The sequence below is a fragment of the Lolium rigidum genome, chromosome 6, assembly GCF_022539505.1.
Source record: "Lolium rigidum isolate FL_2022 chromosome 6, APGP_CSIRO_Lrig_0.1, whole genome shotgun sequence".
Lineage (NCBI taxonomy): Eukaryota > Viridiplantae > Streptophyta > Magnoliopsida > Poales > Poaceae > Lolium > Lolium rigidum.
In genome coordinates, this window is record NC_061513.1 from 339,907,018 (window position 1) to 339,933,830 (window position 26,813).

The 26,813-nt window shown below is 46.3% G+C and overlaps 3 protein-coding genes across 3 annotated transcripts; 2 read left to right on the forward strand and 1 right to left on the reverse strand.

Annotated features, from left to right (window-relative positions):
* The first annotated feature begins 7,416 nt into the window (after positions 1-7,416).
* On the forward strand, positions 7,417-8,169 carry LOC124664877 (dof zinc finger protein DOF3.1). The gene has a single exon (XM_047202298.1). The coding sequence runs from the start codon at positions 7,417-7,419 to the stop codon at positions 8,167-8,169; it is 753 nt and encodes a 250-aa protein (XP_047058254.1).
* An 8,203-nt stretch (positions 8,170-16,372) lies between these two features.
* LOC124664878 (uncharacterized protein DDB_G0271670-like) lies at positions 16,373-17,569 on the forward strand. Its single transcript, XM_047202299.1, has 2 exons — positions 16,373-17,169; positions 17,272-17,569. The coding sequence occupies exons 1-2, from the start codon at positions 16,373-16,375 to the stop codon at positions 17,567-17,569; spliced, it is 1,095 nt and encodes a 364-aa protein (XP_047058255.1).
* Positions 17,570-17,860: 291 nt separating this feature from the next.
* On the reverse strand, positions 17,861-22,715 carry LOC124665726 (F-box/LRR-repeat protein At4g29420-like). The gene is made up of 4 exons (XM_047203112.1): positions 22,612-22,715; positions 21,417-21,562; positions 19,950-21,228; positions 17,861-18,959 (listed from the first exon to the last, which is right to left on the reverse strand). Exons 2-4 carry the CDS (start codon positions 21,555-21,557, stop codon positions 18,106-18,108), a joined length of 2,274 nt encoding a protein of 757 aa, XP_047059068.1. The 5' UTR covers positions 21,558-21,562; positions 22,612-22,715; the 3' UTR covers positions 17,861-18,105.
* Between the last annotated feature and the right edge of the window lie 4,098 nt (positions 22,716-26,813).

Here is a 26,813-nt window from a genome sequence, read left to right on the forward strand (position 1 = left end):
ACATCTGGTTACTGTTCCATGTAGCAACGGTTGCATAAATATTTTAAGCGAAATATTTCGTTTCAGTAGTGCACGATAGGTTGAAGAAGAGTACACAAATTTATTTTACCGGAAATCAGGGTCGCTCACATTTAGATATTTAATAATCTCTTTTCGCTACCGCACACTTAAGAATAGGTAATTGAAGCTACTCGAAGACCGCTTCGACAGAAAGCTGAATGTCTAAGCAAGTTACTATCTTGTGGGGATCGGTACATACCACGGTGAAGCCAGGAAAATGCGCCGTTGGTGCCAGTACTCTATATTTAAATCGGTGTCATTGCATATAGTTAAGAACATTTTATTTATTTCCAAAGTGGATTAGTTTAATTTCGTTGGTGTTTGTCGATTAGACGCTAGCTCTGCCCTGGTCAATACTGCCTCATTTCCCAAATTAACTTATGCTTTGGTCAGATTTGATCTAGATATATATGTAGACGTGTTTTAATGTATAAGTTTGCTTACTTTAATTTAAAAAATGTCTCACTTTATTTGAAATGCAGGAAGTGCTAATTAACCCTGTTCTCACTAGCCTCCAAATGTTTATGCTTACTTTCTTTGAAATACCCAAATAGGTAAGAAAGAGATGACTTATGTAGGTCAAGATTCTTTTGGCAAAGTGATGTACATAAAAGATATGTAGGCTTAAGACATGGAATAATATTTATAGGCCAAAAGACCAGGAAGGGTTAGGGTTAGTGGTTTTAGAGCATAAAAATGAATATTTACTATGCAAGTGGATTTATAAGATTCTAAGAGAAGGATCCCTATTGCATGAGCTAATACGCACAAATAACTTGCATTAGAAATCTAGTGAAATTGAACTCAACTGATTCACCCTTTCGTAGGGGCTTATGAAAGTAAAAGAAGACGGCTTTAGTAGAGGTTCTTTTAAAACTGGGAATGGTGAGAGCATGTTGTTTTGGGATGATACTTGGATGGGGGATACTCTTTTATTCCACCAATATCCGTCGTTATATAATACTACTCAAAGAAAACAAGCTTCAGTAGCAAATGTTATGTCACAGACTCTTAGAAGAAACAAGTGAGCAACATGACTACATTAGGTTCACCGACTTATGAATATTCAACTTACGGTGCGAACTGATTTGTTTGTGTGGAAGCTTACAACGTCAAGGTCCTTCTCATTTAAATTAATGTATCAAGATTATATAAATGATCGTACTATTTTCCTCTGTAGATATATTTGTAAAATAAAGCTACATATTAGAATTAAGATTTTATGTGGTTCCTATATCTAAAAGTGCTCCTCACATAGGGAAAATGGATAATTTGGGCAAACGAAACCGGCATAACGATAAAAAAATATTGGTTTTGTGATCAAGACGAAACAATACATCACCTATTTATTACATGTCCTTTCGCGAAGTTTGTGCGGCACATAGTTTAAATAGCTTTAAATATTTCAACCAGAAGAATACCACTAATCTTTTTTGGATTGACTTATGGGTGTGAATAAGAAAGATCATGTCCAAATTCGAGCAAGGCTTTGTTGATTACTTTGTGTCATGTGAAAGGTGTACAATGATTTTATTTTTAACGATGCAAAATCTTTCTCTTTTATGCATATCATACTAGTTACTTACCATGTGTGGTCTTACGTGCAGCCAATAAAAAAGCGCAGGCTTTGGATAGTTATTACTTGCATGACATATACGACATTTACCTTCTAATCTAAGAACAGCATGTTGACGCAGAGCTGTTCAAAAGAAGTACTAGTACTATACAAGAATTGCACAAAGATCGGTGTGCAAGTGTTTTCTTTTCAACTTGGAAGCGATGTACCGATGTCTATTCAGAACCCATTCAGAACAGTTGGACCGAGGAGGCCAGCTCTAGCTGTCTAGCAGCGCTAGCTAGTATTGACTAGGGTGCAGCCTTTTCATCAAATCGGTCAAGTCAGTCGCACACCACGAAATTGAGCGATTCCTTGGTCAGCAAACCATATCATGTTTGTCCACTCCTCGGTCATGTCGGTGTCATCAACGGGAACCGGATACATCACTCGGTCGATCGTCGTTGTGAAGACCGATGAACCACTGCAACGTTCCCCGGTTATCCGGCTGTTTCCTCGAGATGCAAAATTCTCATACGCTGCTAGGTTTTGGTCGCTGGCGAACCCGTTTCCTGCGAGCCGAAAAACCTATGTTTGGTTGGTCGCTGCCTGCTGCATTATATGAATTTTCCCCCTGGCACTTAATCGCTCTCGCGGTTTGTTTTCTTGCGCGGCTCGCTATGCGCAAAATTAATTCCATTTTTAGTCGTATAGTGTTTTATTACGTTCACATGCATCTGTGTGTTTAGACTAATAGCTCATGTTTCCACTTGCAAGTTGCATACAACCAAAAGCGTTCACAAATTATCTCAAGGTTTTGCATTTAATGAGCCAACTTTTTAGAACAAGACACGCTCTCACAAGTTGTTGCATGCATGCACAGAGCGAGGCAGGCTCTCAATTCTCTTTATTTCCAATTCCGTTTTGACAATTCTCTTTTTTGCAATTTCGTTTTTGTTGTTATTTCGTACGGTAATTCATGTTTTTTTAAATTAATTTTTATAATTCTGTTTTTCGGGCTAGTGGTTTTTAGGGGGGAAATAACGGGTGAGGAATTCACTTGCAACTTAAATGAACTACTACTTGCTACTCAAATTAGTACTGTTTTAAGTTGTAAGCTAACAAAAGTTGCTAAAATATTCTAAATTAAATTTACTTTTTAGGGTTGCTAGGTATTTAAATTTACCGTTGATAAATAACGGGGCACCAGGTTGATAACTTGTAAACAAAAAAAAGTCACTAAAATATTCTAAATGAAATGAACTTTTTAGGGTTGATAGTTATTTTTTACCGTTGACAAGTAACGAGACACTAGGTTGATAGCTTGTAAATTAAAAATATTCACTAAAATATTATAAATGAAATACCTTTTATGGTGGGTAGTTATTTATATTTACCATTGATAAATAACGGGGCGTTGGGTTGATAGCTTGTAAACTGAAAAAATGTTTGCTAAAATATTCTAAGTGAAATTAACTTTTTACGAATGATAGTTATTTTATAATTATCGTTGATAAATAATGGGGCACCGAGTTGATAGCTTGTAAACTAGAAAAGAGTTCCTAAAATATTCTTAATGAAATTAGCTTTTTAAGGTTACCGTTGATAAATAACGACGCAACGGGTTGATAGCTTCTAAACTAAAAAGAGTCGCTAAAACATTCTAAATGAAATTAGCTTTTAGGGTTGGTATTAATTTATATTTATCGTTGATAAATAACGGGACACCGGGTTGATAGCTTGTAAACTAAAAGATTCGCTAAAATATTTCTAAATGAAATTAGCTTTTTAGGGTTGGTAGTTATTTATATTTACCGTTGATAAATAAAGAGGCACTAGACTGGTATCTTGTAAACTAAAAAATAGATGCTAAAATATTCGAAATGAAATTAGCTTTTTGGGTAGGTAAGTTTATAAATTTACGGTTGATAAATGACATATTTCAGGGTCGATAACTTTTAGCCCGAAAAAAAATTGTCGAAACATATTAACATGGATGCTAGTTTTGAAGATCTCGTCGAGCCGAATTCATTAGTGAAAACGTATATTAAATTAAAGTTGTCATTTGGGTGATAAAACATTTTGAATTTTAGAATTAAGAAAGATTCTCGCTTACATCATTCTTTTTATCTCGTAGGGAACGCATGCAACATTTTCCATAAATAGCAAATTTCGTCAAACATTTGTTAGAAAAAGAAATATCGGCTAATAACATGTGAGCTAAAAAAATTCGTCAAAATGTTTCAAATAAAATTAACTTTGGGGGTTGATAATTTTATACATTTACCGTTGATCACTCAGGTTATGGAGGGTTGATTATTCAAATAGAAAAGGTTGATAACTTTTAGCAAAAAAAAATGTTGTCGAAACATATTAACATGGGTGCTAGTTTTGAAGATCTCGTCGAGACGGATTTATTGGTGAAAGCGAATCTTAAATCGAAGTTGTCATTTGAAAGCTAAAACATTTTGAACATTCAAATTTGAAAAAGATTCCGCTCACATCAGTGAATCTGTCTCCTAGCGCATGCATACAGAACTTTCCCTGTATGGCAAATTTTTGTCTGATTTTTTTTTTGCTAAAAACGAAAATTTTACCATAAATAGAAATTTCGAATATTACTAAAAAATGAATTTTCTGGTCAGAATATGACCGCCCAGGTGGTCGACCGCCAGCTAGGGTCGCCCTACATTATAGGCTGAACGGCTGAATCAAGCATCTTCACTCGCGGGAAACATGGTTGTGCGGTTTGGCGCAAAAATAGCCTCATCGCTCACTTATTCGATCACCACCATCATCATAGAACAAATCCAGCATCACTTTTCCTTTCGGCCGGTGAAGGTGACGGCGATGATTTAGATCTGCGGCACCGGCTGCTCGTTAATCGTAGATCTTCAACACCGACTTCATAACCCTCTCTTCCCCGTCACTGGTAGCAGCAGGATTGAAGATCTGCAGCAACGACTTGCTCTATTCATCTCCATTAACCTATTTCCCTGTTGTCTACAACTTTGGTAGGTCTGCACGGCCTTCAAACATAGTAGTAGGCACCTAGAACCCCTTCCTACTATTAGTTCATTAGCTAGTTAGATGCAGCTTAAGGCAGGTTGCGCTAGTTACTTATGCAACATCGATTTGATTAGGACAAACCGACAAAGTTTTTCATTCATCCATCTGCGCTTGGAGCTATCATTCAGACATGGGTGCTTTTGATCCACAGGAGAGTGGTTTGTCGCAACTACAGGCTCTCGACCACGTATGCGCCCATGTTTGAATGCGATAGAGAAAGGATGGAAAATCTAAAGTACATTCATAAAAATAACGTTGTAGAGGCTATCAATATGCTTATGTTGAAAAGATCTCCTTTTAACCACCTAGTGGACACACTAAGCGTTAGGGGTTGCTTCAAGATACTTTCCATGTTTGAGTTGAAGAGCAAGTAACAATGTTCCTTCATATTTTTGTGACATATTTTTGTGACATAACCATAGATTTCAAGTGATTCACAACACTTGGTGGAGATCAAATGAGACTGTTTTCCAATACTTTGGACAAGTTGTATGCTATTGGAGAGCCCAGAGAAGATATGCTCAAGCTTCCATCTGCTTATACTCCATCGAAAATGAGAGAAAGCTACCGATATTTTCCATATTTTAAGGTAAGAAAATCTAGCTTGTAGTTCATGAAATTTGTTTATTTTCATTTAGATTGTATTGGGGAAATTGATAATACTCATATGACTGGTAGAGTTTCCAGTAGCCAGTCTCATGCATAAAAGGGGAAAGCACTATACTAGCCCAAATGTGCTTGCAAATGTTGATATTTTCACCTTTCAGGTCAACAAGTTACCACCTCGATGGATTCTCTACAAAGCACACCTCCAGGGACGAGAATGACCTTTTAAATCTCATACACTCTAGGCTTAGAGTCGTGATCGATAGGACATTCGCTACTCTGAAAAATCTATTTAAGATCGTTGATCGGAATAATTCATCCTTTCTCCACCCAAGTAAAGCTTGTTTTTGCAGGTTGCATCCTGCACAACTAGGTCCTATGGTGGGGTCTTAATTCGTTATTTCTGCATTACAATGACATGGCGCCTAACGACATTGATGTTGGCTATGGCGACACATCCAATGATAGTCAGACCTAGAAGAATAAGAGGCAGTAGTGGTCTAACGAGCCGTGGAGGGACAGAGGCCAGAACATGATCTGATCAGAGGAGAAAAAAGAAAAGAAGAAGAAAATTGTGATGTCTGTCATGTTCTATGAACTACACCTATTTGTGTATACACTTGCTATTTACTAGTACCTAGGTAATACGGTGGTGAACTGCTATTTTCTAGTAGTAGTAGTTAGTAAACATTCTTACTAACTGTTGTTTGCTAGTAGTTTTGGCTAAACGACGTTAATCTGGGGTCGCATGTCAATTTACTATGTTGCCTACTTGTTTTCCTAGGCTGCATGTTAGTTCAAAGATGTGTCGAAAGGTCATCAACAGTGAGAAATGGTTACCAAAACACGGCTTGCTAATCAAAGTTTAGAAACGGTGTCTAAAATAAATGGTGACCACCAAACTGAATGAACAACATAACTCTAGACTTTACCTAATATATGATGGCTCCATGAATCAAATCTCCACATACGCAAACAAAAAAATTGGAAGCAACCAAACTCAATCTCTATGTTAGTGCTGCATGCAAGTACTAGTACGATGAGAGATTGAGAGACAACTAGCCTAGCCATTTGGTAGCCTTTTTTCGTGGCCTAGCTAGACATAATGCCATGTTGGTAGTTGTTCGCGTGAACATCGATAAATAATGCTTCCTCTATACCAAAAAAATTATAATATTGAAAACTTTATTTGAATATAAATCCAATGGTTTAATTTTTTGCCATATATTTTTATATTTTTCTAATCACATTTGTGGTCAAACTTTTTTCTCGAAATGCGTAATTACCCTGTAAACCGGTACGGAGTTAGTAACTCTTTTTGAAACTCTAGCATAAAATGCACTATGTTTAAAAAGTGTTCATGTTGTTCGCTGCTTGAGCCGTGATCACCACTAGCAGTCGTCCATGGTCATTGCCATATATACTCCGCCGTTCATCCCTCATCACCAGATACGAACAGATCGAAAAGAAGGCCATTGACAATACCATCAAAAAGAGATGATACTAGTAAGATCGCATGTAACCCGCGGAAAGGGTTATTTTTACAGAGAGAAAAGGAGGGAATCAAACAGCGCATGCAGGGAAGATGTCGTCAGTGCTGCAACGTTGCGCAGGATGCGCCCAGCCCAGCTGCATGCAGTGCAGCAACCCAGCCCAGCTTTGACTGGAGGTTTCGAGGGCTAGCCAGCCAATGCGAACTCACAGTACTGTAGCATCACCACTGTCCACCGGGCAGTGGCCGGTCGGCAGAACGGTCCGGCCGGGGACAAGCACATCCTTCTGCCGCTGTAGTTGTCGTTGTCCGCTTCCCGGGAATAGAAGTCTCAAAGCCCTATTCAAACTGCAACTGGAGTCTGGAGATGCTGCGGCCTGTCCTGCCAATCCGCTCAGACCTGCGAGATGCTGCGTCCTGTGCATGTCCTGGGTCGTACTGCACTCTGCACGCCAAGACCGCCACCCCCTCCTCGTTCTCCTTTGTCTTCTTCCTTCCCGCCCACACCCAGCCTCCGCTACATATTGCCATCCCGCCCGGCGGCGCCTTCTTGCAAACCAGCAAGTGTCCCGGTAGCTCAACCTCTACCTAAACACTAGCGCGCGGGTGGTGTGGTGTGGAGAGGTAGCTAGCCATGGTTCACATCACCGTCATGGATCAGGTGTCCGAGGAGGACGTGAGGCTCCTGTCCCCACCGGCGCCGGCGCCGTCCCCGGCCCCAGCGTCCGTTGGCAGCGGCGCGGCGGGGAGGAGGGTCGGGGAGGCGGAGCGGGCGGCGCAGTACGCGTGCCCGCGGTGCGACTCCACCGACACCAAGTTCTGCTACTACAACAACTACAACCTCGCGCAGCCGCGCCACTTCTGCAAGGGCTGCCGCCGCTACTGGACCCGCGGCGGCGCGCTCCGCAACGTCCCCGTCGGCGGCGGCACGCGCAAGGCCGCCCCCTCCGGCGCCGCCGCCTCCCGCCGCAAGAACCGCCCCTCCAGCTCCCACGCCGCCGCGGCTGCTCAGGTCGCGTCCGTCGTCTCCCAGCTCTCCTCCGTCTCCGCGCCGATGCCTCTGCCGCTGCTCCCGCTCTCGGTCACCGCGCCGCCGCCGTCGCAGCTGCCGTACCCAGAGCTGTCCTTCGTGTCCACCCTCGCGGCCATGGACCCCGACCGCCGCCTCCTCGACCTCGGCGGCAGCTTCAGCTCCCTCATGGCGCCGCCCGCCCCCATGCTCACCCACGCCCACTTCGCCACCGGCTTCCTGTTCGGCGGCGGCGGTGGCGGCAGCGCGGGCCAAGCTCATGGTCACGCTCCTGGTCTGCCGCAGCAGCCGCCGGTGGTGTCGCAGGCCGTGCCGGAGGGCTTCTGGGGCATGGGGTGGCCGGACCTGTCCATCTAGGACCCGTCCAGCTCCCAGCCGGCGCGCACGTCGCCAAGATCGATCGCCGGTGCCGACCTGTCGGCTCTAATCAATCTAGCATTTTCTATGTTTTAGGTGCATGTTCAGTTGACGGTAGCTTGTTAGCCTAGCTTACTGCATCAGTCCATGTCCATCCATGGCTATCTTTTTGAGAGCTTTCGAAGCGATTTCATGAATCAGTCAGGAGTTAGCCAGTATTTTGTTAGTTAGGTTCAGGAAGGGGACTATGAGAGTGATCTGAGGATGGTGGTGACGATACTCATGTTAATCTGTGTTCTTGTGGCTGCATTTCATACGTGATCTGCAGATGATGCCAAGCGTACAACTGGTGGATCGATGCTAGCTTACTACATTATGTTGAATGGAAACATTGTTTCAGTACTAGTTGAATGTCTGTATTCTCCTTTTTTATCTGTGCATGACTATCCCTTTGGTTCGCACTGGATTGACTCACGTTGTTTGCGGTTCATCATCTAACGGCACCTTGTACAGTATCTGTTGCCTGCTTGTATTGCTTATTTTGTCCCTTCTCCCCTCTTCTGTGCTAGAAATGTTTTCAGGCATCAGATACAAGTCTATATTTCCAGAAGATACCATGAATGGAATACTAACTAGCACTGGTGTTAGGCATGTCCAGCAGCCCCAACCATTTCGGACGCAAAACATATCTGACCCATTTTAGCCACAAAAGATATCGGTTTTGGTTTGTTTCGATTGGTCCACGGGCACCAAAATAACCGTTCAGACAATTTTGTTTGTTTGGACCGGGCTAGTCCGATGGTTGGATGCATGTTGCTCTCCCCTAACCTTGCCCTAGCAAGACGAAAGATCTTTTGCAATAAAAACTTGAATAAGGATTGCATCCTTCATGGCGAAGAACATTGTAAAGTTCATGGCGCGAAGGGAAGGATTGCATCATTCATTACAGATATAAATAACTAGTAGGATCCAAATGCTCGTCATCGGAGGCTTCATCGGATCATCGGATGCTAGAGCGGACGAAAGCTCCTATGCATCACGTCCGAGTCGAGGTTGACGATGCCAGCCACCGTGATCCCCCGAATGAATGCGGGGAGGAGAATCAGACTTCTAGTGCTTTGTGCAACAAGCAGGCTGGGAAACGGCAATGTCGTTGGATGTGTGAGCACTGGTGCGTGCGAGTGCAACCTCTTGGCTATAGAACGACCACATATGCGCTATTAATGTCGGCACAGAAGGCTAGCCGCCGACCTGCCAGCATTAGCTAAGTATTTTGCGCACTTGCCCGTACCCCTCTCGCTCCATTGGTCTGTTTGTGTTGGCCCGTTGAAGAAGACTTCAGTTTGTTAATGTCCTATAACAATAACTAGCTAGGATAGTTCCGACCCATTCTCTTCAGCCTATTCTCACGTATGTTTGTTAGACAAAATATATGTTATTTGTACGTCATATAGCTAAAAATATGCGTTGTTTGTATGCTATATAGCTGCCTCCCATGTCACTAAACGTATCAGTTGTTTCATCGCCTATCTATCTCTACCTATATCAGGCTCTGACTTGGCATGCGACTTCTAGATCCAAACCTTCCTCTCGTCCCCTTCATCGATGCCACCACAACATTGCGGCCACCCCCAACTACCTTGATCCCCTCTTCCCTTCGTGATGCCCTCCAGGATCCCAGCTGGGGCCGTCACGCTAAGAGGAATTTGACGCCCTCATCTCTTGAACCCACATAAACGTTCGTCCCCTGGCTGCCTCGTACTAGCAATCAGTGAAAATGGGTTTTGAGGCACAAAACAAGGGCAAATCCTCTATCGAGCAATACAAGGTGTGGTGGGTCGTTCGCAGTTTTGCCCAACTACCGAGTGTTAACTTCGGGGAAACCTTCTCGCCGGTTGTCAAACCGGTGACGACCCGCACTGTGCTCACCTTGACGTGAAAGATGCCTTTCTCCATTGGGTCTCGATGAGCAAGTTCCTTACTATCAGTCGGCGGGCTTTATCGACGAGCACCACCAGGATTATGTCTGCAAGCTCTCTAAATCCCTCTACACCTTGAAGCAAGCATCGCACCCATGGTTCCAGCGCTTCACCACGTCATCACCATTTCCTTACCCCGTGGTGGTCTCTTCCTCGACCCAGCTCAATTACGATGAGGAGATCTTGCAACGACATCAGCATGGTCAAATGCAAGTTCGCCTCTACACCACCAGACTTGTTTCCCATTGTTTTTGCAGACGCCGTCTCCCCGGTGGTTGTTCCTTCTGAGTACTGCAACCTCACCGGCGCGCTGCAATGCTTAACCATGACACAACTTGAATTGACGTATGACGTGCAACAAGTTTGCTTGCACATGCATGATCCTTGTGATTTCCACCTTGCCATCATCAAGCGTCTACTATGGTATGTCTGTGGCACCACTTTCTTCGACTTGCTCCTTCTGGTTCCCCCCCTCACTCGACACTGGCACGTACTTGGACACCGATTGGGTGGGCTGCCTAGACACACGATGTTCCACCTCGTGCTATTGTGTCTATATTGGCAACGCACATGTTGTCCTCCAAACGGTAGGCCACAGTCTCACGCTCGAGTGTAAGGCAGAGTATTACATAGTTTCCAGCGTCGTTGTCGACTATATATGGCCCGTGAAAGTACTTCTTTATAAGCTTGGTTGTTCTCTTCACAAGGCAACCATTATCTTCTGTGATAACATGTTGGCAGTGTACATGTCCTCCAACCCTACGTGGATTGAAGCGTCATCCTCAAGACACTACTAAGGTTGGTTTATGTTGGGTTAGCGGTCCCAAGTAGTTGATGTTTGCGAGTCAAGGCGTGGGCCTCGGAAACCATGGTGTGCAACATCTTCATGGGGCAGGTATGTCGTATGCATGGCTAGGGTGTCAATCTTTTGTAGCTAGTTTGGCGAGGTTGACGGCTCGGTCGACCCGTCTCACCAGAGGCGGGTTGACTTTACACTAAGCGGTGGCCCTTGATGCCAACACGGCGGACATAGTTTGTGTGTGCTTTTCCATGTGCATCTTGGGCTGCCTGAGGCCGAAATAGGAGGTATTGCGGCTCGAGCAAAGCCGGGCGGTAGTCTATAAAGTTTGGCAATATTTGGCGTTGTTGAGGTTCCATGTCCTCTACACCATTGTCATCTCATGAGAACACTGGTTCGGCTTGCTGGGCCCTTGGAATCATGATCTCCTTGGATCACTGCGTCAGGAGCTTGTGTTTGCTATTAGCTGGTTGTAGTGTGATTGATTTGTGGGTGTCGTGTTGGGGTGCTCTTTCTGGTCTCGGCTTGCGATGGTGGACGTGCCCGTTGTCGCTTCTTCCTTGAAGGTCTTTATTAGAATAATAGGGATCCCTCATGTCTCCATTTCATTGAAACGAAACCAAATTGTCACAGAAGTTCAAGCCTCAAGGGCTAGCAAACTAAAGTTTAAGGAAAAGAAACAAAGCCCATGACCAGTTGCGACACAAAACTAAACCAACTGACATTGGCCAAGATAAAAATAACATAAACACCTCAGACCGACCAAACACGAGTTTGTTGAGGACACAAACGACATCTGAGTTTCAGAGAAACAAGCATCAGTGTAACTATATCAAATGGGAGCCCATTGACGGCAGGCACTTGGACCTTTGTTTTCTTCACGTATAACCACATGGATTACTTCAGCATCTTCAGGATGTTTTTGAAGGTAAGACGCAGGCACCCCCCCCCGCAGATCAATCCGACATCTACTCCAATGGGTGATTGAGTTTTCTGATCAGATGTGCTGTGAACAGATCCACTAGGTGCCACTCCTGGTATTTCAAGGGGTCCTTCCAATTCGTCAGATAAGACAAGATAAGATGCCAAACATATTTCATAATCATATTAACCACAATATTGTTCCCGTTGTTCCAAATGTTAAAAACCTCAGAATACATTAGACCAAAAAAAGTTAGAGACAATACACTCAAATAACATATGTTTAACGGTTTCTATTTTCATACAATGGCTGCACTCTAGAGGTTTGGGGATTCCCCTTTCCCTCACATTATCCCTATTATCCCTAGTCATTACTTTATTGTGGAAAGAGAGACAAAGAAATGTATGAACCCCAGGTGGTATTTAAGTTCCACACAGCAGGTAGATAGACATGCCACACGCCCTATTATTAAGTAGCACATACATTGATTTAGAAGAATAAACCCCACTAGCTTCATACGTACATCCAAATCAATTGATCTTCATGCCTAGTAAATGAAATATTTATAGCAATCTCTAAAAGCTCCTGCCACTGATGATCCAGAGAAAGTTCTCCTAAAGGTACATCTAAGTTGGGATCCACAAAATGAATATTCCAGAATTGTGTGGAGAGTGGGATGCTTCCAAACCAAATATTCTCCAAGAACTTAACTGATTTTGCATTTTCTAAATTCTATCTATAACCAAATTTAGCAGCCTCAATAGCCCACATCACACCCTTCCTGAAGACAGAGGGGCCAGGGGTGTGTGTCATGAAAGCACAAAGATGTTGGGTTTCCTTGTTTCATATTTAGCATCAATAATCATTTTCCAAAGACTATGTTCACCTTGAGCATACCTTTCCATCTAGGATCCTGACAAACAGATGTTAAGATCTTTGAGATTAGAAATACCAAGACCACCTAATTCTTTCCTCATACAAATAGAAGGGGAGTTACCTATGTGGACTTTCCTATTCCCCTCCTCATCACTCCATAATCAATTAGCCAATTGAGTGTTAATGAGATTCAGATCCTACCTTGAAAATTTAAAGAAAACCAACATGCAAATAAGAATCCCAATTGCTAAAAAGTGCTTGGATGCTGGTTGCTCGTCCGAGCACTCGTTTCTGAGCCGTCCTATCGAGTTGATCGTGCGTGTCCGGTTCCGACAGCCCCCACCTGAGTACCTGACTCGTCCCGATAGCCCACACGTGCGGTCATGCGTCCTTATTTTCCCCAACCTCCTGCAGAGTTCTTCCGTCGCCGCCGATCTCCGGAATTCCGCCGCCGCCGATCCCCTGGATTTCCGCCGCCGCCCTCACGGTTTTCCGCCGCCTCTCCCTGGGTTTCCGCCGTCACGCCCTCCTCGAATTCCGCCGCTACGACCATGCGCGCTCCTCCCCGGCCCCGTGTGCTCCCGTCGGCACAAGCGGACATGGTCCCTTGACGCAACTGGTGCTGGGGGTGGGGAGCTGGTGCTCGGGATGCACCATACGGCACCGATTCCGGACACCGGCGCTCGGATTTGATGAGCTCGGGGCAGCGGGCGTCGGCAGATCGAGGTGGGGGCTCCCGGCGTGATGGAACCAGGGGCGGCGGCGTTGTGGCGTTGGAGAAAGAGGGAGGAGGCGCACGGGGACGAGGATGCAGCGTCCTCACTTATGCTCTGTTCGTGTTGGGCTGCAGCGACGTCTATGGTGCTGCTCCTGGGGCGCTGTCTCAGTGCGTTGACTACATGGCTATGAACATGTGGCTCTTCTTGTGCCTGCTCTTCTTGCAAATTGCAGCGATGATAGAAATGCAATCCTGGTTCTGGTCGGCTTGCCCTGTTGCTGATCCCGTCCGGCCAGCCCGATTAGAGTCAGACTCACGGATATTAGTGTGGTGCTGCAGGCTACTTTGTACATGAGCCCTCCCTCTCATGTTCTCTCAATATGATGGTGCCTTTTGGAGATATTTGCTGGGCTGCTGATGGCAGCCTTGGGTGGAGTACTACCCTCGTTGTTGCTGGTTGCTTTCTTTCGTTGATCAATCCTGGGTAATTACCTCTAACCAAATCGTGATGTCTACTAGTTGGATGCTTCTCGGATGCAGATTAGAAAGCTCGTTTCTCTGCTGGCTAACCATGATCAAACACTCTATTTAAGAATAAGTAGACCTCTATCTATGGCCTCAATGCAAATCGGTGGCGGTGATGTAGACTCAATTGAAAAGGAACATCCATAAAGATACAGTCGCAAACCTTACACTTTTGTCAAAGATGCGCTTTATGCAATTCAGGCTGTGTCACGGAGGTGGAAGGTAAACTGATTCTTCACAATGTGCTATGTTGTATTTTTCCCAGCGGTATTATTTATTTCGTAGATGAGCCAACTTGTCTCCACTACACAATAAAATTTTCACTAACACATTTGCTAAGTCATGTTTGCAAGCAGTTAGTTGTTAGTTTATACATGTGCTAAGTTGCATATCTACTATTGCTAAGTTGTATATCCATTAGTGTTAAGTTGTGTACCCATTAGTGTTAAGTTGCATACCCACTAATGCTAAGTTGTGTACCCATTAGTGTTAAGTTGCATATCCACTATTGCTAAATTGTATATCCAATATCCATTAGTGTTAAGTTGCATACCCACTATTACTAAGTTGTGTACTCATTAGTGTTAAGCTGCATACCCACTAATGCTAAGTTGTATATCCAATATCTATTAGTGTTAAGCTGCATACCCACTAATGCTAAGTTGTATACCCATTAGTGTTAAGTTGCATATACCCACTAAATTAAGGACCCACTTGGAATGTTGGTTTGTACATCCATTGTGTTAAGTTGCATACGCTATATTGTTAAGTTGCATACCCATTAGGGTTAACTTGCATCCATTATCCAACATAGTTGTAGATCTAATAGACACAGTTGCATTTTTGTCTCTATTTAATCCGTTTGGGTAGCTTTTTTTTAAGTTGCCTACCCATTAGGGTTAACTTGCATCCATTGTCCAACATAGTTGTAGATATAATAGACACAGTTGCATTTTTATTTGTCCATTTGTTCGTTAAGTTGCACAACTACAAGGTTTAGTTGCATCTATTATTAAGTTGTGTTGCAAAAGTTTAGTTACATCCCATTTTAGGTTATGTTGCAATAACTGCATGGTTTAGTTACAACTATATTATTAAGTTGAGTTGCGACAACTGCATGGTTTAGTTGCATCTGTTATTTGGTTATGAAGTTGTATTTTCTCTACTAATATGTCGTGTGGTTACCAATGGTACTAGAAACTATGGTGGATAACTAGTAGTGCAATATTGCAAGTCTCAGTACTATGAAGTTTCGTTTCTGCTAAGTAAGTATCTTAGAAACTAAGTTGGCCATAGATATATAAAAAGATAGTGAAAACAACTCTTTGTACAAAGTTGCTTTGCTACAACACTAGAGTTGATTTTTCATAGCAACAAAGTTGTTTTTCAAAAAAAAAAAAATTGTTGAAACATATACAAATAGGATCTAGTTTCAAAGATCTCGTCGCGAGAGGCATAACGGTGAAAACGAAATGCAGTTTCGATACACGGTTTAAGAGTTATGACTTTTTAAAATTTTCTTGTATCGGAACTAAATGCGCACGGTGCTGTTATTTCGGTGATTCACGTGAGCTGTGTCCATCTTTCCTTTTCTAGATATAAGCGTATTTCCTTTTATGGGGGTGAGTGCTAAGATGGATGAAATAGCATCGGATGCTAGCTAGCCATGTCCAATAAGAATAGTAGATAGAACAGGGTATTTTAGGTGATTTAGATTTAGATATTTGTATTGTATAAGACGACTCAACTATGAATAACTATACGTAGTATTTAGCATCGGGGGTTTGTACTATTTAGAAAACGAGGCCTTCATTCGAAGAGAAAACAAAAGTGGGACTCAAGGTACCTATTGGCCCGTTTGAATTTTTTCAGCCTGGTTAACCACAAGATGCCTGATTCGACCTGCGGAGCAGCAGCTCCTGTTTAATGTTTATCTGATCTTTTTGGCGAGAGTTCATGAAGAAAAGTTCTTTGACTGGAAATTTGTAGTCTCATGAAGTCAACAGAGCGAGAAATTTGTAGACGAGCCCTGAATCGCCAGTATGCTACTCTTGCTATTCGGCATGCACGCACGCGCCAAACACAATTGTATGCCTTGATTTGGTGTGGTTTTGTGCTCCCAATTGTGTGGCTTCCCGGGCTCCTAGCGTTTCCTCTTGCAGTGTCACGAGTGAACCAAAAATAGCTTAGGCAGCATCTCGAATTGGAGCAGGACGGCAGTGCCCTCTTTAGCCGAAACTGCTAAATCCGACTAGGTGCATCACGAATTGGGGCTCCCCTTCTCCTCCAGGTATCCAATTTTTGTTGTACATTTGGTTTGTTTTGATCTTAGGCCGATCGAGAACTTAACTAACAAATTCGTCATGGCACGGTAGAACGTGCTCATGGAGCCCCAGTCGCCCGGCTCGCCGGCGTCGCCACCCTCTCCGGGCAAGGTGATGTCACCAGAGCTGCCTGAGCCTTCTCGAGAAATGTCATCGCCGGAGGAGGAGGCCCCTGTCAATCCCGACAGGAAGTCATCATCGTCCTCTTCTTCGTCATCCTCTTCGTCGCGCGTCCCCTTGGCCGGGTGCGTTTTCCATGTCGAAGCGGCCGAGATGAGCACCCCGTTGGTGGTGGAAGCGCAAAACGACGACGGCGATCATGCCGATGCAGGCGCCGGCACTGACGCAAAACTACCCGGCGACTGGGCGTCGTGGCCAGAGCCGTCACCACCCAAGACCGTTGATGACGACCCGTCGTCGTCCGACGGCGGCACGGTGTCGGTGGCGCCGGAATCCCAGACGATGGCGGAGATGGAGGGTTTCAACCCGGACAGGATCCCGGCGTCCATCTTCCAGCCCAAGACGTCGGCGTCGCAGCAGGAGTGGAGCATCGCGTCGAACGAGTCGCTGTTCAGCATCCACGGCGCCAGCCAGAGCCAGACGGACGACTTCTACGCCCCCAGCAGGTCCCACTTCGACTACTTCTACGACGAGGCCATGGCCGCCGGCGCCGAGCCGAACGGGAAGCTACCGCCGCTCGCCGAGGTGTCGGAGCATGGAGGCGGCACCGTGCCGGGCAGCGCGGTGTCGGACGCCAGCGACGGGAGCGCAGCGGCCAGCAAGGCGGCCATGGCATTCCGGCGCCACGAGAGCGGCTCATTAGGCAGCTCCAGCAATTTCTCCTTCGCCTTCCCAATGTAAGTACGCCCCGTTGCAGGCACGATTCTTTACCACGCTCGGTCGTGCTTGATACTGTCCATTACTGACCTGCAAAACCCTTTGTGTTTTCTTATGCGCAGACTCGCTGAGCCGTCGGCGGGGAAGAAGGAGAGCATGGGCGGCTACCAGCAGCTGCAGAAGGAACACGAGCGGTCGCCGCCGACACCCTCTGAACGCAAGTCGCAGTTCGAGGAGATGACGACGGAGGAGGAACGGCGGAGGAGGAAGACGAGTTGGTGCTGGTACGAGGAGTGCTGTGGCCGCTGCTGGCTCCTCTGCTCATGGTCCACCTGCTGCTGCTGCTTTCAATGGCGGTGGAACTGCTGCTCCTGCTCTTGCTCCTGCCCGAGCTTATGCCGGTGCAGCTGGTGCCTCTGATCCAGAGCTAGATTTTGGAGGGAAAAAGATACCGAACATAGATCTTAACTTTCAAAAGTAGGTGTTGTGAAGTGAACAGCAGATGATGATTAGTGAGCATTTCAAGACAGGCAGATCCCATCTCTGCCCGTGTTCTAGGAGGATTAAGCATGCAGACGAGGTTGGGATGTACAGAGATGCAGTGTAATGTTAACAGGGAATGCAAATTGCAAACATGTGTGGTTTTTGTTAGGACAAAGCACGCTTACTCACCATGTCATTTCTGCACCATACTGCATACAGCATACATGCACATAACCTAGTAAGATAACCATAGATAGTTGAGGACATGTATAGTCTTATCTTGAAACATTTGTGCACAGTGCTACGGCAAAACATGCCATATACATGAGGATACATCAGGCCATCAACAATGTGCCAAATAGAAAACCAATCAGCTTCAGACATAGTTGAAGACGCTGCTACATTGACAAAAGTGGCGCAGGTACTGCTGACTCTGATTCTGGACAGTCTTCAAATGAAGTGTAAATGCAGGATTACTGCCAGGTACCCCATTGCCATGTCATCTCCGGAAACCTTAGTGGCCAAACTGATGCTGCAGCTTGGCGAGCAGCGTCACTGGTATCAGCATGGAGAAGAACAGTCACCTTGCAGAATGGTGCGCAGTTCCTAAGCAATGGTACAAATGGGCAATTAGCAGTGTCTGATGCTGGTAGATGAACCAGAAGTTTCTCCAAACAGCTTGGAAACAAGCTATCCGAACACGCCACTAGGAGTCTCATCAGTTCACATGAAAATCTCGGGGACAACTTGACTTCATTGATCCTGGCAAACAGTTGAACAAGATAGTCTGGCTCCACAGCATCATAAAGGTCTCTGCAGTCTGCAGAATATGGTAGCTCAAGATCTAGACTCTTGATATCTCGACCATATGTAAACAGCTGCAATAGGGAATCTAGATCCAGGGACTCAATCCAAACATTTTTCAAACTCACTAGGCCATCAGCTTGGGTGGTTGGACTAAGTTTATCAATAGTCAGCTTCAGAGTAGACAGGGAAGGAGCATCTAAAATGAGGATTTCTGGTCGAAAACATTTTAACTCGAGATAAACCAAGTTAGGCGCATGGATAGCTAAAGAATGTCGCACATTTGTTGATACCTCCCAGCGGAGAGTCTTTAATTGAGAAAGACATATCTTGGGGTCTTTGAGCTTTCCGACTCTAACAAGATTGAGAATCTGGAGGCATGGGAAGCATTCATTCAACTTGCTGAGGTTCTCGTCCTCGATTCTAATGCACTCAAGCGTCAGCTGGGTCAGATTAGGCATTATCTTGAGCCCATCAACCGACAGCCATGCATTTTTCAGCCCCAATTTGAGAAGATTATGACCTGCATAGGTTTTTTTTAATATGAGATCATAAACAGGGTTAAGTTAACCTGTTAAATATCTGGAATCAAATAGACCATAAACTACAGGTGTATATCTGAACAGAGATAAAACTGATAATAGCACCAATTATTATACTATGTTGAAACAAGAGCATTTACTTAGTGAGGTTCCACATTTATGTAAGCTCAAGTTTTCATCTGATATATAGCACTATGACCCAAACTACAGCTGCCTTCTCATTCATGGAGTTAATGAAATGGTCAGAAAAGCTCTTTTAAAGAGACCGACGGTCTAACCATGTGGCTAGCTGGAGCAAGGTGATATGCGCACACGCTCCGCCACCTGCTTTTGAGGCTCCCACCTCCACAGGGCGGTTGCTCATGTTTCCTCTACTTAAAAAAATGCACCGGGGCTAAATACATGGTTAGTCAGTTTTATTTATTCAGTTCAGAGAGCTCTTTTCAATTAAAAGTCTGCTGCCGCCGCCTGCCAGGATGAGAATAAGCCAAATCTTAAGCAAGTGTAATCTACCTAAATATCAACCTTCAAGTTTCAGGCAAAGCAAAATGTACAAGACCTTCTATAAAAGGCAAAATGTAAAACTGATATCCAAGAGGCCTCAAACCTCAAATCAATGGGCAACAAACATAAATCGAGCACCCGAATTGCATTATTGTTGCTACCAAGTACCCAACAAAGGTACATGTAAGAATTCAGCACAAAATTGAGTTTATTCAGAACAGATAGATAAGTTATAAAAATAAATTCTCGACATTGTTCTCTGTTTTCATAATCACTTCGCCGGTCTTTTTAATTCCTGATTAAGGAAACACAAATTTAGCTAAATGTGATTAGCTTATAGAGCAACATAGGTTAAGGCATAGTTTTTCAGAGCATTACAGATTATAATTTTCAGAGCATTACATAAGTACTAACAGGAATACAAAACATAGAGAGAGAGAGAGAGAGAGAGAGAGAGAGAGACTGACAGAGGTGGGAGATGACAGGGAGTGCCTCCACCTTCCGCCAGCACGACTGTCTCCAGAAGTCCGCAATCTCCACCTCCTGGAGGGTAGGTCCCGCGGGAGTTGAAGCCCACGCGAGCACGGCCTTTAAACTAGTGACATGCAGATCATCGGCCTCATCGAAATTCCCCTCCTCTACCCACATCGCATCATCTACGCTACCCTGCTCGTTGGACGCGTTAACCACAAGGGAGCGGAGGTGCGACCCGAGGTGCAATGCGACGTTTCCCGCGAGTGTCCAGAAAGCAGTGCCCTTGTCCCCACCCCTGTCTTCCTGAAGGCATTGTGTGCGAGTAGCAGCGTCGAGACGGATGCGGGGGCACTGATAGGCAGCTGCGAGGAGTGCTCGTGAGGCAAGGCGGCACGCTGCGATGTCTCTGATGTCAGCGACACGGCCAAGGATATTGGCGAGGATCAGTGGTGGGAGGTTGTTGAGCGGGGCCCCAGCCTCTGAAATGTGGACCATGGATATATCTTCGAGGGAGGACCGTCGACGTTTCAAGATGGGGTTGGATGAAGGCCTGCAAAGCGGGATCGTCAAACTGTTTCTGTTGCGTAATCCACCAATGAGATTAGCATCAGCAGGTGTTGGAGTAGCAGTATTCTCTCTGGGAGAAGGATCATCACCGACAATAGAACATATGCCTCTTGAGAAGTTGGGAGATTGGTCTTCAGTAGGGTCAGGAGAGACATGAACAATACCATCTTGGGGGTGTCGCTGTTCGTTTGTGGTTTGGGTTTCCAGTGTTAAGTGGTTTGTTCCTGTCGTGGTTCCTTGTCGCCATTGGTGCTTCCGCTGGGTATGCTGCTGTTCGACCCGGCTGACTAAACACTCAGTGCTAACATTCTCATTGACTTGACTTTCTTGAGCATCCTCTGAATTTAGACCAGCCTCTGGAACTTGACCTTCAGATGCAATAGGAGGATTCTGCTGATCTAGGACTAGATCTACGGAGGCTTGATCAGGCTGTGAAGCTTTCTTTTCTTTGAGAACTCCAGGATGTGGAACTTGATATGCAGAGGTAACACCACCAGGATGTAGCGGATCTTGAAATTGGCTCGATGAAGCATCCACACTGGTCTGGTGGTTGCCCATGAGGGACGAAATAGTGTCAGATATGTCGTCTGCCATTAAGGAGACGCGTTTGTGGTGAATTAAATTCACTGAAGAAACAAATGAGCTAAATTCTTCAGCCCAGATAGTGCTATGCTTTTCCACGACAGAATTGATAATAGAATGCACCTGTTTAAAAGAAGAAGAAAAGGACTATAAGAAGTATAACAAAGAAACATGTAAGAATAACTAAAAAGATTACACTCATGAACCCTATAAAACTGATTGACAAAAAGCCTGAGACTACAAGTATTAAAGGATGCTCAATGAAAACATTCTGAACATAAAAGAGGGGGATGGGGTAAATGTGCACTAACATTAGAGGAAGAACTGAAAGTTTCAGCTTGGGGGGTGGACGAATTTGGCATCATAGACTTTGCAGCAGAGGTAAAAGTTCGAATTGCATGTTCAACATAATTCTGCGAAGCGGTATCAGCTCCAGTGGCCTCTGATGACATCTTCACTATATGGAGTAGATTATATATTTCAGAACTAAACCATGCAGAAAAATATTATAAAAAGGGAAATCAGACGAAAAAACAAGTGCAGCTGGAAGCTGTAAAATAAGGTAAAGTGAAGATTATAAAATAAGATTAGTAGGGCAAGTACAGATAACTTTTCAATTAAAGGTCCACGTGCATGTTTTGGGGTTTCTGTCCGTGCCAGCTTAGAGTTACAAACAAAAAATAAGATGATGATAGGATGTGGAAATACTTGCAATCCACGCGATATTTTAACAGGAAAAAATCAAATGTAATAGCGGTAGCAAAATGATTACATACAACTAAAATCACATTTATCAGTTGAACCAAGGATATGCAACTAACGAATAACACACAAACTAAATAAATCAATGCGTAAAGATCTAAAATTGTGCTTAAAAGGAACAAAATATCGTATGTAACCTGTGGCAGTTTCACTTGCTTAAATTGCATAGAGTGATATCCTGGTAATGAGAGATAATACATAAGTTACTTAACCAACGAAAATTTCTGCATAATCTCAAAACGATGGTAAGGAAGCTAGTGCTAATGGGCATACGAAAATGTAAGAGTTAACTAGAAACCATAGAACTAAGGAAATACCATGCTTACAGGCTTGCTGAGGATGGAAGGTGTAGTTAGCAACAATTTTACAACTATGAAGCACAGATACGGCGATATGTATCTGATACGTGATACGGGGATACTGCGATACGATATTTTTCCAAAAAAGGAGATACGGGGATACTTTCATATATATATATGTATTAATAATTTTAAAAAATAAAAATTAAACATTTCTCATAGGATAAAGGGATGATAACATGGTCCAAAAGATCACAAATCCGCTAAATCGGTTCACAAAATGAGCGCATCGAAATAAGGAAGGAAGATAATCAGAGAGGAAGGAGGATAATCAGAGATCAATCTATGACTTGTGCCGGTTGGTAGAACAGCAGGCTGCAGCCATGGAGCAGGAGGTCCAGACATTAGGTCATAGGGGACTAGGAGATGGAGGAAGAAGACTCACCTGTCACCTTGTGACTTCGTCAATGGGGGCGGCGACCAGCGAGAAGGAGATGAAGCATCGCCGGCAAGGACCAAAGAAGCTAAGAGGCGGCTGCGCGTGCAGGGTACCTACTTAAGATGGGCTGTGCCTGTGTGCAGGCGTTTGGCCTTTCTAGGGAGCGCGGGCGTTTGGCCTTTCCAGCCTTCCAGGGAGTCATCGATCGAAGCGTTTCCAGTAGAGTAAAATCCATCAATAGTACCTGAACTTGTTGACCAAAATCACTTTAATCATCGTACATAGAGAATACAGATTTACGGTCATTCAATACGAGTTGGTGTGTCAAGAAGGTCACCGGGAGCTGTGTATTTGACGACATGGCAAACTGCAGGATCCACTGTTAGAATTTGCTTTTACAAATATACCCCCAAACTTAATAGCAAATGTCTATACATAAGGACCACTCTCCATGACAAGTGGGGCACAGGTCAAAGTTCACCCAGTCAACACTAACCGGAAATAATTTTCCCCAAAAATAAAGCGACGAGCGATGGACGCTTTGGCAGTTTGGCTTGCCCCAGTTCCGTCTCGACTGGAAGATGAGGAGCGTGCTGGCGGTGGGCGACGTCTAGCACGCTATGGCCGGCACCAACGCCGTTGTTCCATCCCTCGCCGCCGGGGGAGTCCTCGCATGGAGGAGCCCAGGCACGGACGAGCGCTCGTCCAGTGTCCATGCCGCCCCTGTAGCTCGTCGGCCGCGCCCGTGACTGGAGCGGCACCTCGGAGAGGTTGAACCAGACGTCCGCCGCAGACTCGCACGAAGATCTGGACGCCACGCCGCGCCGGTGCACCACGCACACATACATGTACTGCACCTGCTCGACCAAATAGCAGGTTGCGCTCACCTTGCCGGTCGTCGTGCCGCTGCCGGTAGCGGCATGTCCCCTCTCCACGCGCTACACAACGAGCTCAGTCCCGTGCTCCTCGACCCACTGCGAATCACTGGACCTTCTTGACCACCCATTCCTCAGCGGCCATGCGAGCACCTACGCGAGGATTCCGACCACCGGAGCACCCACCCCGCCGCCCTCGCTCATACTCCCCATCCTCCCGTAGCGGCGCTACGCACCATCCCCTCCCTTAAATCTCTCTCACCAGGCGACTTCCTCTTCCCTCCTCTCCCGCCGCGCCCTCCCATGCTCCCAGCACAACCGACGGCGCTCTCCCTGACACCCGCGCACCAGCGGCACCTTCCTCCGCGGCCCGCGCAACCGGTGTAGCACTGTACCGCCCCTGAACGCATGCTCCAGTGACGAGCAAGGAAGAGCTGTTGGCGGCCTGGATGGGCTCGTGGTGCCGACAGAGGCAGTGTTGGGGCATTGCGTCGACGAGAATACGAGACGGGACGAGCAGGAGGGGGTGGAGAGAGGTTGGGGATGGCACCTTATCCCTTTGCTATTTGTTTTCTTGATTCAGCCCGGTGGTTTCTTATTATTTCACAATAGTCCAAGTGGACGGTGAGGGGCTGACAGATGTACCCAGTAACTCACCACGCCATCGAATACACAACCCAACAACACCAGTGACCGTATGTGACACACCAACTCGTATTGAGTGACCGTAAAATTGTATTTCCTGTGTACGATGACCAATGTGATTTTGGTCAACAAGTTCAAGTACTATTGATGAATTTTACTCTTTCCAGTATCCCTCCAGTATCCTTCGGTATCCCTCACATATCGGTATTCATTTTCCTTTTTTTTTAATTCGAAAAATCGGTAGATACGTACTACTAGATATGTATCGGGCAGTATCCGGGCAGTATCCAGTATCCGATACCGGTACGGTGACAAAGTGAAGTATCCGCGCTTCCTAGTTTTACAAAACTGTAAATATTATTTATTCAACATGCATCTATATGCAGGTCGTTGTGCCTTAGAAGAAGACCAAAATTACAAACCAGCAGCAGTGGTGACGACCAAATAGAAAGCACGAAGACAAACTATAGATACATTCTTCATCAATAAGTTGGAACGAAATATAAATTAGTAATCTACTAGCTGCTAAGTTAGGAGAGGCAACTTGTTCTAACGGTAGCAGCGACTACAACCATACTGAATACATGGGCACATAACCGAACCCTCAAGGCCTTCTACATATCAGCTTATTAGGTCAGCTTAACAGGAGAGGTTCCATGCCATGGACATATGTATCCCTGACCTAATTCTGATGTGGTCAATCCGCGGAAAAAAAAACGGTTTTGCTCTCTCGGGTCGCCCCTCCAGGCGACTGAGAGGGCGAAACCCTAGCCCGCCGCCGCCGCCCCTCCCCCCCTCCAGGATCTCCTCGTCGCCCCCCAAGGCGCCGCCGGGCTAAGCCCGCGACGCCGGTGAAGGGGGCGGCGGGGATCTGGGCGCCCGCCTCCCCGCGCGTTCGCTAGCTGGAGGTTCTCGCGCCGGGTTTGCCGTGGTCGACGTCGCCGTTCCGGGCGCCCTCTCGCTCCGTCGGCGGGTCCCTCGGCCCGACGATGGCTCGGGAGGTGTTCTACGGAGGTGGCCTCGGTGGGGCTCGGGATCCGAGGCGGCGGCCTCATGTTGGGGGAGGGCGGCGTGGGCCTGCCGGCGGGCTCCGTCTCGCCGATGCTGGTTGCCGTGCGCCTTGGCTACGCGGGTGGCGAGGCGCCGGTGGAAGGGACGCGGTGGGGAGATCGCCCCGGTGGTCTACCGCGCCGGATCTGGAGCTGTGGCCTTTCTGCGTCAAGATCGACCCTGCCCAACCCTAGACTTGCTCGGTGGGTTGCTCGCGGTTGGAGGTGGAGCGCTGGACCGGGGGAAACCCTTGGCCGACGGGGCGGCCACGAAGTCGTCGACGCTATTGGCGCCGATCTCCTTCTTGAAGGCGATTTCGAGGTACTCTTTCCCCTCCCTATCTTGCCTATCTCGGGTGAAAACCCAAAAGCCTCGGCTTGGGCGGCGGCGGCGCTCCGGCGTCGTCCCCTTCCTGAAGGCGCCGCCTTGGGATGGCTAGGTCAGTGGTCGTGTCTTCGATGGTGGTTTTGGCTGCCGGGAGCGGGCGTCTTTCGTGTTGCGGGGCTGGTGCTGGCGCGGCGTTCTGCTTTCCCCGACGCTCTCTGCCTTGGTGAGTGAGAGGGGAAGGGTCCCTTCTCCGGTAGCCGCAGTGATCCGGTGGTTGAGCTAGGGTGCCAACCATGGGCACTGGCTCTTTCTTTCCCGCAACTTCGGTGTGTTCTTTTCTGGCAGTTTGGGTCGCGGCGTGGTGATGGTTGCTGTGGCGGCGGTGACGGTCTCCGGTAGCGACGCGGTGTGGCGGTGGCCAGCGTCTTCCCAATCTCATAGCTTTGCCCAGGCGTGCTCAGGTGAGCTGATTCCCCGCTTGACAGGTGCGGCGCCCCCCGATCCGGGGCGAGAAAACAGGGTTTTCTTCGGAGGTGGAGCGTCTGGCATTGTGCTTTCCTATGGTGTTCGACGATGGTACGAGTCCTGCTGGCGTGCTCCCAGAATCTCACTTCCTCTTCAGTCGGATCGCAGCGCGGGACAATGGCGTCGTAGATCAAGCTTTGCTTCAATGTCTTTTTCTTTTTAGTGCTTGTTCTCATTTTGTAAACTCTGGCCGTTGTGGGCTTTATTAATTTAAAGTCGGGCTCGTGGAGCCTTTAATCTAAAAAAAAACCTAATTCTGATATAACTTGCAGCGTGCCAAAAGGTGCTGCCTCGAGATGGTAAATAGCAGAGGAAAGTGCATCGGGTGTTGGACTCGCAGTCAAAATCGAAAGAATGATGATAAAACAAAAACAAAAAAAGATCGCGGCTGCGGTGAATGCGTTTTACAAACTCACCGTCGGGAGAAGGGGTTCATGGAGGTGCTTCTCCTCCCTGCTTTTCTAAGAAAAGGTGAAGGAGATTCAAGAAACAGAACCACGGTGCGGATCTAGATGGTGTGCCGGGTGTGCGCCAGCACACCCAGAAATTGTGAAGATCCCCTTCCCTAGTGGGATTGATTTAACTAAGAGAATAGCTCGCTGGATGAAAATAACCTAGCTCGTGGAAGGAGACCCAGTGGCTGGGACGGGGTGGAGACAGCAGCAGGAACGCGCGCGATGACGTGGGGGCGGGGAAGAAGGAGAACGGCAATGGCGGTGGCGACGCGCGTGAGAGGAGGCCGGAGGGGCGCGGTGGCGGGACTGAGGCGTCGACAGTGGCGCAAGA